General features: G+C 38.9%; 1 protein-coding gene across 1 annotated transcript in view; it reads right to left on the bottom strand.

The window, feature by feature from the left end:
• The window catches only part of EIF2AK2 (eukaryotic translation initiation factor 2 alpha kinase 2), a 28,116-nt gene extending 17,275 nt beyond the window's left edge, over nucleotides 1-10,841 (bottom strand). Inside the window, exons 1-8 of the mRNA XM_016219003.2 lie at nucleotides 8,864-10,841; nucleotides 8,135-8,255; nucleotides 6,496-6,632; nucleotides 4,568-4,694; nucleotides 4,226-4,299; nucleotides 3,972-4,065; nucleotides 2,142-2,176; nucleotides 1,122-1,172 (exon numbers count right to left, since the gene is read on the bottom strand). Of these exons, the coding sequence (XP_016074489.2) occupies nucleotides 1,122-1,172; nucleotides 2,142-2,176; nucleotides 3,972-4,065; nucleotides 4,226-4,299; nucleotides 4,568-4,694; nucleotides 6,496-6,632; nucleotides 8,135-8,255; nucleotides 8,864-8,982 (758 nt within the window). The 5' untranslated portion in view covers nucleotides 8,983-10,841. The remainder of the gene's footprint in view (nucleotides 1-1,121; nucleotides 1,173-2,141; nucleotides 2,177-3,971; nucleotides 4,066-4,225; nucleotides 4,300-4,567; nucleotides 4,695-6,495; nucleotides 6,633-8,134; nucleotides 8,256-8,863) is intronic.
• Nucleotides 10,842-11,597: the final 756 nt, after the last annotated feature.

The raw sequence follows: 11,597 nt of genomic DNA on the forward strand, positions 1-11,597 counted from the left end.
TTCAATCCACATCCACACAGCAACCAGTGCGATCATGTCTCTCTACTGCCTCACAGCCAAGAGCCTAAGTTTGCGTTCAGCAGAAAACAGAAAACCCTTAAATGGGCTCTATGGGGCCTGTAATTTGGCCTCTGCCTCCCTCTCCAGCCTGTCCCGACACAGCGCCCACGTGTACTGCACTTCAAGCACACAACCTCTCTCTGCTCCTTGAACACCCACATCACTTGGCCCATCTGCACCTTCCCACAGGCTCACCTTCCCGCCCGCCCCCGAGCCTCCACCTCGCTGTGCTGCCTCATCTTTCAGGCCTCTGACCACAGTTTGTAATGACAGACTTTTTCATCTAATTTTCATCCCCACAAAACTCTGAGGGCTGGAGCTGTTGTCAATGGCCAGCACAATGCCAGCTATATATTAGGTACTTATTCAGTATCTGTTCATTCTTTGTTTTTTAAAATTTATTTCCAATGTCCTTTTGTTGCAAATCAGTCTTTTAGATTATTTTTTAAATGCAAACACATGATCTACCACAAGAGACACCCATTTTTTAAAGCGAAATCTGGAAAACGAAAAACAGATTTAAGTGTTTCTATTCTGATTCCTGCAGGAGTATTTTTTGGGGCGGGGAGGGACTGCTGGTTTATAGGAATATTTGCTTTCAATATTAAAAACTTCCATAGATCTCAGAGAAATCCACATAAGCATCACATAGATCTACATCACACCACATTCCATTTAGATTCGTCTACACTTTACTTCTCTAAGATACAATGATTTTTATATTTTTTTTTAATATATCTTTATTGATTTCAGAGAGAGGAAAGAAGAGGGAGAGAGAGAGATAGAAACATCAATAATGAGAGAGTCATTGATCGAGCCCGCAAAGGGGCATGTGCCCTGACTGGGAATCGAACCCCGACTGCCTGGATCCTAGGTCGATGCTCAACCGCTGAGCCCGGCAGGGTAAGATACAATGATCTTTTGTGGGCCTGACTGTGCTAAAATAACTTACCTGTTCAGGTGGAAATATATGCAACCTGTCTGATGTATAACAGTTCCTTATGAAACTTTCATCAAATAAACATATCTTTGAGCAAATTCTGTTTTACAGTCTTCCTTACCGGATGTCCGAAGTATGCTTTCCAGGAGAGTAAAAGGTAGGGGCCAAATTTCTAAAAATTAAGAGAAGAATGTAAAATTCAAATAGAACTGAAATCAAATGTAACTTTAGAGCGGTTTTATGCCATGCACTAGGCTTTTTTTAACTTTATTTCTATTGCTGACACTATTACGGATGTCACCATTTACACTCCCATTTGCCCGCCTCCCCCCACCACTGTCCCCCCTTCCCTCTGGCCCTCACCAACTGCTGTCTGTATCTATGGGTCATGCATATAAGTTCTTTGGCTAATCTCTTCACCTTCTTTCACCCAGTCCTCCCTCCCCCCTCTCCTCTGATAGCTGTCAGTCTGTTCCATGCATCCATGCCTGTTTCTATTTCGTTTGTCAGTTTATTTTGTTCATTAGATTCCACATATAAGTGAGATCATACGGTATTTGTCTTACAATGACTGGCTTACTTCACTTAGCATAATCATCTCCAGGTCCACCTATGCTGCTGCAAATGGTAAGAGTTCCTTCTTTTTTATGGCTACACAGTATTCCACTGTGTAAATGTGCCACAGCTTTTTTATTCTGCTCACCTACTGATGGGCACTTGGGCTGTTTCCAGATCTTATTACCAGAAGTTTCTTTATATTTTGAATCGTTTGAGAGCATTTGATCTTTTTATTTCTTACCCGAGTTATTACACCATTTCTACCCTACCTGTTTATCTGCAGAATGCACTTCTCTTGAAAACATCTCTCGAAGCCCACTTCCCTGAATCAATTACTCTAGCAACATCCCCATAGGCCTTTCTGTGTGCAGTGTACTGTGTGCATACAATGATCTCTCTACGTATTTAAAATTATTTGTTTGTAGATTTGAGCTTTTTGTGATCTTTAACCATCCTCTCTAATTTTAAAACCCTACTCAAATAAGGGTGTACAATACAAATACTGAAGACTTAATAAGGCTGACAAACTAAGTCTGAAAGAAAAGTTCACTTCAAACTAAGTTCAATGCATAATGATACTCACATTTTCACCTTCTCCAGCCGTTTAATGACACCCATCTACGACAAAAGAAAGTGAAAAACTGTTTCAGGTGATTAAATCAACTCTATTGCTTTTTACTTGTTTTTTTCCAATCCTCGCCTGAGAGTGTGTGTGTGTGTGTGTGTGTTTTATTTTTAGAGAGAGGAAGGGAGACAGAAAAAAACATCAATGTGAGACAGAAACACCGACTGGTTGCGCCCCGACTGGGGATCAAACCCACAACCTAGGTATGGGCCCTGACAAGAAATCGAACCCACCACCCTTCGGTGTAGGGGATGATACTCCACCCGATGGAGCCCCCAGCCAGGGCTCTTCTGCTTTTCCTTGCTATGCTTCCTCCTGTACTTCTAGCTGGTTCTGTGACCACATTTCTTTGTCCATAAGGTTAACAGCCTCATCAATGTTTGCACTCTTATCAAGCCTGCTTCCCAGCTTACTTGGTTATATCGACCTACTCATCTATTACAGCAACCAGACAGGCGTGGCCAGGACAAAAAAGGCAATGGTAGGGCACGTCCTGAAGCGGCTGACTGTCCAGGGAAGTATATGGCTTCCCCGCTGATCCTCTGGCCAGCAGAGCTCAGCAAGAAGGTGCGCCCCCAACCACCCACAGTGCTTAACACAGATGGAGCCCAGGGATCTAGTTGAAAATAGTTCTCCCAGGGCTATTAGATCACCAGTTAAAAACTGCAATGCTGATACTTTCATTTTTAGCACAAATTAATTTTGATATTTAGCAAAAAAGAGGAGTCTTCAATACATCTCTCAGAAGTTAATGTCACAAAGCTCTTTTCATTCATAGTCACTTTTATTCTGGCAGATTTTGTGGATTTTTTTTAACCCGTTTAAGTATAGTGATACAGAGAAGCACCAGACTAAGATTTCTTGGGTTCCTATCACCTGCCAGCCTCGGTATCGCACGGTGACCACACGACAGAGTAATTTAGCCATTCTGTTAATGAGCAATATTTTTTTCTCATTTCTTCCTATTACAACCAATGTTGCAAAGAACATTCTTATACCTGTTTCTCTGTGCACACGTCTCTCTCGAAGAAGATATCCCCAGAAGGGACCTCCTTGGCATTATAGCATGCACACCCTCAATTTTACTACGTTATCAAATTGTTCTCCGAAATGGTTGTACTGATTTATACTTTCACCAGCAGGATATAATAGTTAAAACTGGAACACACTTATGTCAATACTTAGTATTGCCAGACTCAAATTTTGCCAATCTGATGGGTTTCAAGTGCATCTAAGTGTTGTTTCGATTTGCATTGTCCTGATTACTATGAAGTAAAGTATCATTTCCTATGTTTCTTGACCAGCTGGGTATCTCTCTGAATTTTCTGTACAGATCATTTGTACATTCTACTGAGTTGCTTGTCCCTTTCACATTGATCTGTAGTTCTTTATAAACAGGATACCTTTGTAACACTAATCATCACATGAAAATTACCTGATTTTTAAGTTTAGTTCTGATTTTTTTAAAAACAAAAGAATATTAATGAATGAGCTATATTAATGAATCTTTTAATTACTGTTCAGTTCGTAGAAGAAGCAAGATCACAGGAATATATGAAAATATGAAGGTTAGTAGGGAAAGATGGGAGTGACAAGTGGGAGAATTCTGCATATGAAGGGTGGGAGTTAATAAAGCAAGAGAGTCACAGGCTGCCAAATATCATTATTTAGTGAGAGCACAGGAGATAAAAATAGAAAAATTAAAGTTGATAACTGAAGGTTGTTTTAAAATAAGGATGTACAGAGGGAATTAAGACTAACTAGGAATTTTAGAGGTGAATACTATACCACAGATGAAGGAGAACTGGTAACACTGTCACTGTTAGCATTTCTTCCTGATCCACTTGCTGAAACGCCATTTTCAGATGGTGATTCAGAAACACTAGAAGAAATGGGAGTAACTATTAGTTTATGAATTCTATTTTTTGTTGGTAATTCCTTTCCCTAAATTCTCCTTAAACATTAAACATTTTCATTAAAATTTGCTCTTTCAGGCAGAAATCTGAATTTCTTAAATATCACAGTTGTCTGTACACACTTACGATATTATCGAGGAGTCGCTTCCGTAGTCACTGGACCCAGCAGGGGAAAAGGCAAGGAATCCTGAATCATCTTTCTGAAAGAAAGAGAGCCCGTGGGGGTTTCGCCACAACTAAATGACTTCTCCACAGTGGCTCAGTCTCTGTGTATCAACTGCCACATTTACCAAATTCACAGCCACAAACAATCATGAGATTAATACATGGGACGCTGGTGGGACACGGAATCGAGGAATCCTTTTGCTATGTGAATTGGCTGTTTTGACATCATGTGAGCAGTCAAACCTCAAAGCAATTTCAGGGAGAATTTTAAAATACAAAAATAAATCCAAAGGCAGTACATACCTTTGAGCTTTTTTCTAATTTTATCTGCTCATATGTACGTTTAGCAGCCAAATGTTTTGCCTTCTGCTTAGTAGTACCTACAGCATCGCCGTATTCTTTCTCTCCAATTTTGATTTTACAAGAAAATCTAGGAAAAATGATGGAGATTATTTACCTAAATACCAAAACAGTGAATCTAAGTGATGATTTGAAAAAAAAAACAACCCACAAAAACACATTGGTAAAGGCCTTAATGTGACACTAATGTAATAGGCAGATTTGTATTTCACGTCTTTGTATAATTTAAATCTTCCGTAAGATGGCTGACCAATCTGTCACAGTAACCAGGACTGGCTGACATCTCAGCTTGCATTTTTCCAGAAAACGTCTAACTCTTTGTTGCTTCATTCAAAGATCTGGCATAAAGGCATTAAAAGTGGTGATTTAAAAAAAAAAAAAAATCCCCAAAGGTCAAAAGATATGAAGGTAGAAAAATAGAAAAGAGAAGATCTGGTGAATTTTTCAGCAATGCTCAAGTGGGAAAGAAAAGGCCAGTAGAGAAAGTGAGGCTTCTACAGGAGAAACAATGAGCTTACAGTGTTTTGCAGGGAACAGGTGAAGCATGGACTTTGCTCTAACCTCAGCATTTTCTGCCCCCTGCTACCTGCACGAAATCCTAAGAAAATCACCATAGTGCAAAACCCCCATGCTGAAGTCCACTCCTCCTCATATTAATGTAAGGACATCTGTGGTTAGGCAAGGATACTTGGACAATTACATAAGAATTATTTTTAAGGTGGCAAAGCAATGCACATGATAAGAATCATGGAGTTGCTATAGATTACCAAAAAATGGTTCCTATATTATTTGCTATAGGGGGAAACACAGCCAACCAGCAGTCTTCTCTCGGCCCTAAAGGAAGAATTAGGGAGCTGGGCTAAATGACCTCAATTGTTTCTACTGTTCCTGTTTTTCCCAGGCACCTCCTAGGAAGACTTCTCTCTTTTAGGAATCTAATGTTAGAGTACCTAATCCATAGGAATCAAGCAGGTGAGCTAAGGAAAAATAAAAGAATGTATTGAGACTGACCCACAGAATTCACTTCTGACTATTTCCTTCCAAGGAAGATCATCACGTTTTTCTCTCCTTCATCTGGCCTAACAGCCATCAGAGTAAAAATTCCAACGTAAATAGCTCCGTCAATTCAGAGAACAGTATCCTAAAGTGACTGTTTGGACAATTTGCATTTAGATTGTTTTTCCTCCCTCAATAAATGGACTGGTTATAGCTGAGAAACAATCTCCCTCACGCTCATGGTTTTGTTTTCCTCATTTCCGATCCATGACTTATCCTCACTTCCAAGTCCTAGCTCACCGGTGGCATTCTCAGCAACTGAAACTCTAATCTGTCAAATTCCCCATCATACTCCTCAAATCCTGGTCTCCTCACAGTCTAGGGAGAAATACCACTCATACTAATGCACAGTATCTATCTGCAGAGTGATACCGTTTAATCAAATCTGAAAGATGAACCCTTGGACAGACAGCTCCCTATAACCTGACATGCTGGAAACTGAGTCATTCTACACACGTGGCAGAGCTGTCTTCACACAGCCACTTCTCACCATGCAGGGCTGGAAAGATCTCTGCATCCTTCAAGCAGGGCACCTCACACTCTCTTAGGTGTCCTGCAGATTAAACTATCCAGACAGGCCTCAGAAATAAAGAATTACCCAGAGTTGATCAATTATAATATATGAGTTCCAAGCCTTCGGCAATGAAGCATTTTAATATTTTAATTACAAAGATGTCCAATTGTCTGAAAGTCCTATAAAACTTTCCATGCAGATGTACAAAAAAGAAACATTTCTTGAAAATTAGACATAGAAATAAGTCCATTCTATTGCTCACATACATTGAAGCAGAAGGAAAAAGCCAACTACATCTCACCTTTCGGGCCCACTTGTGCAAACTTCACGTTGTTCATAATTTATAGACACTCTTTCCTTTTGGGCAATACTATTAAGATAACCTATGTAATTAAAATCTGAAGTATCGATTGTCGACAGTGATGATGAACTAACATCCTGCAAAGAAAAAAATCTTGTTTAATATGGATGAGAACAAAGATTTGACTCTTTTTCTCATAAAATTACTAAATGAGCCATCTAAAAGACAACTTAGATTTTACATATTCCCCTACTACTATATTACTTTGAATCAAAGTGTAAGCATATACCTTCCTCTACCAGAAAAATCCCACTAGAATAAATTTTAACAATAGGAAAGGAACCATCCATTTTCCCTTTATAGTTTGATAAGGGAAAACAAGTCCATTTTCTGTTTTTCCATGCAAAATACTATAATCCTTTCTAGCCTGCTGTACCCTCAAAAAAAACAAGGTAACAAATATTAAACTAAAGCTATATCCTGGATGACAATTTACTGGGAAAGATGAACATAATAGTGTCAGTCCTTCCACCACTCTCTGCATCTTCTTTTATTCTTAATCTGATAAAATGTCTAAAGTTTTACAACTTTATTAGTCTTGTTTAAACAACTAACTTTGGGTTTTACTGATTGTCTTTATTATTTCTTTGTTTTCTTTTACATTAATTTCTGCTCTAATCTTTGTTACATTCTTTCTTCTGCTTTTTGGGAGGAAAATAATATAGTCACATTTTTGTTCTTTTTCTAACTTCTTGACTTGGTTTTCTTGCTCATTAACAATTTATGAATTCATGACTTTATTTTTCAACTGCAGCTAGAAGGGAACATCTTCAAGTAAGATTTTTCAGGAAAGTATCTTGAAAGCTAAATTTTACCAAAAGTTTCAATATCTGAGAATGATCATCTTCTGTCCCACATATAAATGACTTCTTGTCTCATTTTATAGCCGCTGTTCCCCTACGTCCTGGTTGTCAATATTGCTTTTTGTTTTCATTTTTACATTTTACATAGTTTTTTTCTTCTGCCTACATGCTTAAGGATCCTTTGCTCATCACTAGAACGCAGGACTTTCACAATGACTGAAGTTGCTCTTGGTGGTTCTGTGTTTTCCTGTATCTGTTGAGCTGTTTTAATCTTCACCCAGTTCTTTGTTTCAGAAATATTTGCTACTGAAATCTTTTCAGATAGCTTTTTCTGTACTGGTTACTCTGTTCTCATCTTCAGGGATGCCAGTTATATGTATGTTGGTTCTCCATTACCTGCCCTCCATACACATCCCTCTCCTCACAATCCCTTCATCTCTGTCATTTTCCACAGATTCCCTCAATTAGGTGGAGGGACTCCTGCCAGCACCTGTCAGTTCATTTCTCACTGTTTCCTTTCCACATCTGTTCAGCTTCAGAGGATGTCACTGCTACTGGCACTCTGAACAGGTATTATATAGCTTTGCCCGCTATTTTCTAGGTATACCTCTCATTCTGGGTTCTACAGAAATGGAGACAGGAAAAAAGACTGAACTTATGAATATAAGGGAACTTTCCAATGGATTTATTTTGTATGTTGGTATTGTCTCACAGAGAAAAATATAAACTATATTGTGAGTCCCTTTTAACTAGGGGGGAAAAAGACAATTACTCACCTGTTTTTCTTTATTAAGTATTTCAAGAGCTAATTTGGCTGCAGCATTTTTTGCTTCCTTCTTTGGTTTGCCTTCAGCTTCTGGAAATTCTCTCCCGTCTATTATAACCTTAATCGTAAACCTGATTGCAAAGAAAATATTCACAAAATATTATTAAACTCATGCATTATCTAGAGACAAGTATTCCAATCGCCACTGCCTCTTCTGTCTACCCTTGAAGGTTCTGACTCATGTTCAATATAGAATTTAAGTAGTCACCTCCAAACAGCATAATAGCGCATCGTCTTGAAGCATGGGAAAGCTTTTACCCTCTTTTTCCTCCAGAGTCCTCTGAAGTCATAATTTCATACCAAAAGGACTCTCTCCCAGAAGTCTGTGGCAACTTTGCCCTAAAGTACTGACTTCAACCCTGGCCGGTCTGACTCAATGCTCAGAGCGTCGGCCCTCGGACTGAAGGTTCCTGGGTTTGATTCCAGCCAAGGGCACGTACCTGGTTGCAGGCTCAATCCCCAGCCTGGTCGGGGCGTGTGCGGGAGGCAACCAATCGATGTGTCTCTCTCACATCAATGTTTTTCTCTCCCTTCCACTCTCTCTGAAAGCAATGGAAAAATATCCTTAAGTGAGGATTAAACAAAAAAAAAAAGTATTGACTTCAAAATTGTGCCAGAGTTGCCATTACTCTAGTTTATATTTTATAGGTATATATCCTTTTTCTAAATAGCATCTTACCTTAAGTCATGTGGAGGTCCTGTCTTAGACACTTCATGATAGTTAACATCTACGTTGTTTTTCTGACAGTATTTATTAAGTTCTCCTATGAAAAAACCTAATGAAAGATCGTCGGCCATTTCTTCTTCCAGTAACCTACAATACAAGTGATGTTTGAAAGAAGTGACACTCACAGAACATATTTAATTGGATTTTCCCAATCCAGTTTAGAATGCAAAATGGAGTAAGAATTTACTTTATATGACTCATCTCAGCAATACATAAATCCAGAGAAAACTTTCTTTAAAAATCTTTCTCTCTCTCTCATAGGCTGCACAATCAAGCTAATTTTTCCAAAATTTTCTACTTTTAAAACTCAACTGGCCAAGAAAGGAAGGGGTCTATCTCTTTAAGGCTGGTCTCTGCTTTCACTGAGTTTGTCCACCTGCTTGAGAAGGTAAAAAGGCCGCAGAAGTAGAATTGGAATTCTTTATGTTGAGAAGAAAAAGGTTGAGGTTATATATAGAAAGTGATGTTTATGAAACCATGAAGGATTTAGCTCTATGAAAATAGTCTCCTATGAAATCCCCAAAATCCTTCCTTTCAAATTTGCACAAATCAATGTTAGGACAATTTACCGAGGTAAATTATGACCCCAGTTTATGGGTCACACTGGACTAATTCAGTAACAATGATTTAAATAATGAACAAAATCTAAAGGACGTAGAACCTAAGTATAAGAGCCAAAACTATAAAATTCTTAGAAGAAACCATAAGGGCAAATCTTCCTAACCGTGGATTTGGCAATGGAATCTTTGCCATGACGACAAAAGCACAAGCAACAAAAGAAAAATTAGACTTCCTCAAAATTAAAAACATTTGTGTTCCAAAGGACACGATGACAAAAATAAAAAGACAACCTACAGAATGGGATATTTATAAATCATACATGTGATGCGGGTCTAGTATCCAGCATATATAAAGAACTCCAAACTCAACAAAGACAACCCAATTAAGAAGGAGGCAAACGACTGGAACGACATTTCTCTAAAGAAGACATACAGATTTCCAACAAGCACATAAAAAGATGCTCAACATCATTAGTCATTAGAGAAATGCAAATCAAAACCACAACTAGATACCACTTCACACCCACCAGAAGGACAATAACAGTAATAGTAACAGAGAAAATAAGTGTTGATGAGGGTGCAGAGAAACTGGGACCTTCCTATGTTGCTGATGGGAGTACAAAATGGTGCCGCTTCTATGGAAAATAATTTGGTATTTCCTTACAAAGCTAAGCTTAGAATTACCATATGGCCCAGCAACTCCACGCCTAGGCTTATCCCCAAAGAACTGAAAAACAGGTTTTCAAACAAATACTTACATAGGAATGTTCATAGCAGCACTGCTCACAGCAGCCAGAAAGTGGGAACAAACCAACCATCCATCAAACATGGTATATCCACACATGAAAACTTCAACCATAAAAAGGAATGAAGTGTAGAAACATGCTACAACATAGACAAACCTTGAAAACATGATGAAGGAAAGAAGCTAGACACAAAAGGCCACATATTGTATGATTCCATTTCTATGAAACATCCAGAATAGATAAATCCACAGAGACAGAAAGCAGACCTTGTTGACCACTCATTTCTTGTGGGAAAGCTCTTTAGATTTTCCTTCTTCAACGGTCAAGCGTCTTCCTAACACCTACTTAACCTTCACAGGCTCTAAGTGCTGGAGTTCCCCCAAGGCTTGGTCCAATACCCTATTCCGTTTATACTTTCTCCTCAAGGTGATTTCTCCCGTGTCTATGATTTCAATGATTATTTGTCATTAACTCTAAAATTTACATATAAACTTATGGGCCTCTCTCTGAGTTTCAGGTCTCTCTATCCAACATCTCCCCTTGAATGTCTTGAAAGAACTTTTTTTTAACTTTTATTATTTATTTATTTATTAATATGTCTTTACTGATTTCAGAGAGAGAAAGGGAGAGAGAGAGAAACATCAGTGATGACACAGTCAATGATCGGCTACCTCCTGCACACGCCCTACTGGGGATCGAGCCCGCAACCCAGACATGTGCCCGGACCGGGAATTGAACCTCCATCTCCTGGATCCTAGGTCAATGCTCAACCGCTGAGCCAAGCTGGCCGAGCTTAAAAGAATTTTAAACGCAAAAGATCCAAAACTGCATTTATGATCTTCCCTTAAGCTGGTTTGGAATTTCCTGTCTCAAAAAAATGACTCCACTATCCATCCATGTCTGAAAGCCATGAATCTGGGAGGCATAGTTGATATTTCCTTTCCCTACTTTCTTATCCATAACAAAGTTCTGACCCACAGATCCTTCTACTTCTCGATGATGTCACAGCCACTATTCTGGTCCAAGCCACTCCTGGGCTGCTGCAAGAACCTCAGATCCAGTTCCTCACAGCCACTGAAATTCCTTCTCTGCCCTGCAGTCACTGTGATGATTTTCTTTTTATTTATTTTTCTTCACTGTGATAAAATACACATAACATGAAATTTACCCTTTTAACCGTTTTTAAGTCTACAATCCACAGGCATTAAGCACATTCACAATGTTGTACAGCCATCACTGTCATCTATCACCAGAACTCTCTTCATCTTCCCAAACAGAAAGTCTGTACACCTTGAATAACTTCCCAATTCACTGTCCTCTCACCCCCTGATAACCAGCAATACTTTCCATCTCTCTGAATTTATCTACTCTAGGTACCAC

This window comes from Miniopterus natalensis, chromosome 13 (assembly GCF_054644295.1).
Source record: "Miniopterus natalensis isolate mMinNat1 chromosome 13, mMinNat1.hap1, whole genome shotgun sequence".
In the NCBI taxonomy this organism is placed as follows: Eukaryota; Metazoa; Chordata; class Mammalia; order Chiroptera; family Miniopteridae; genus Miniopterus; species Miniopterus natalensis.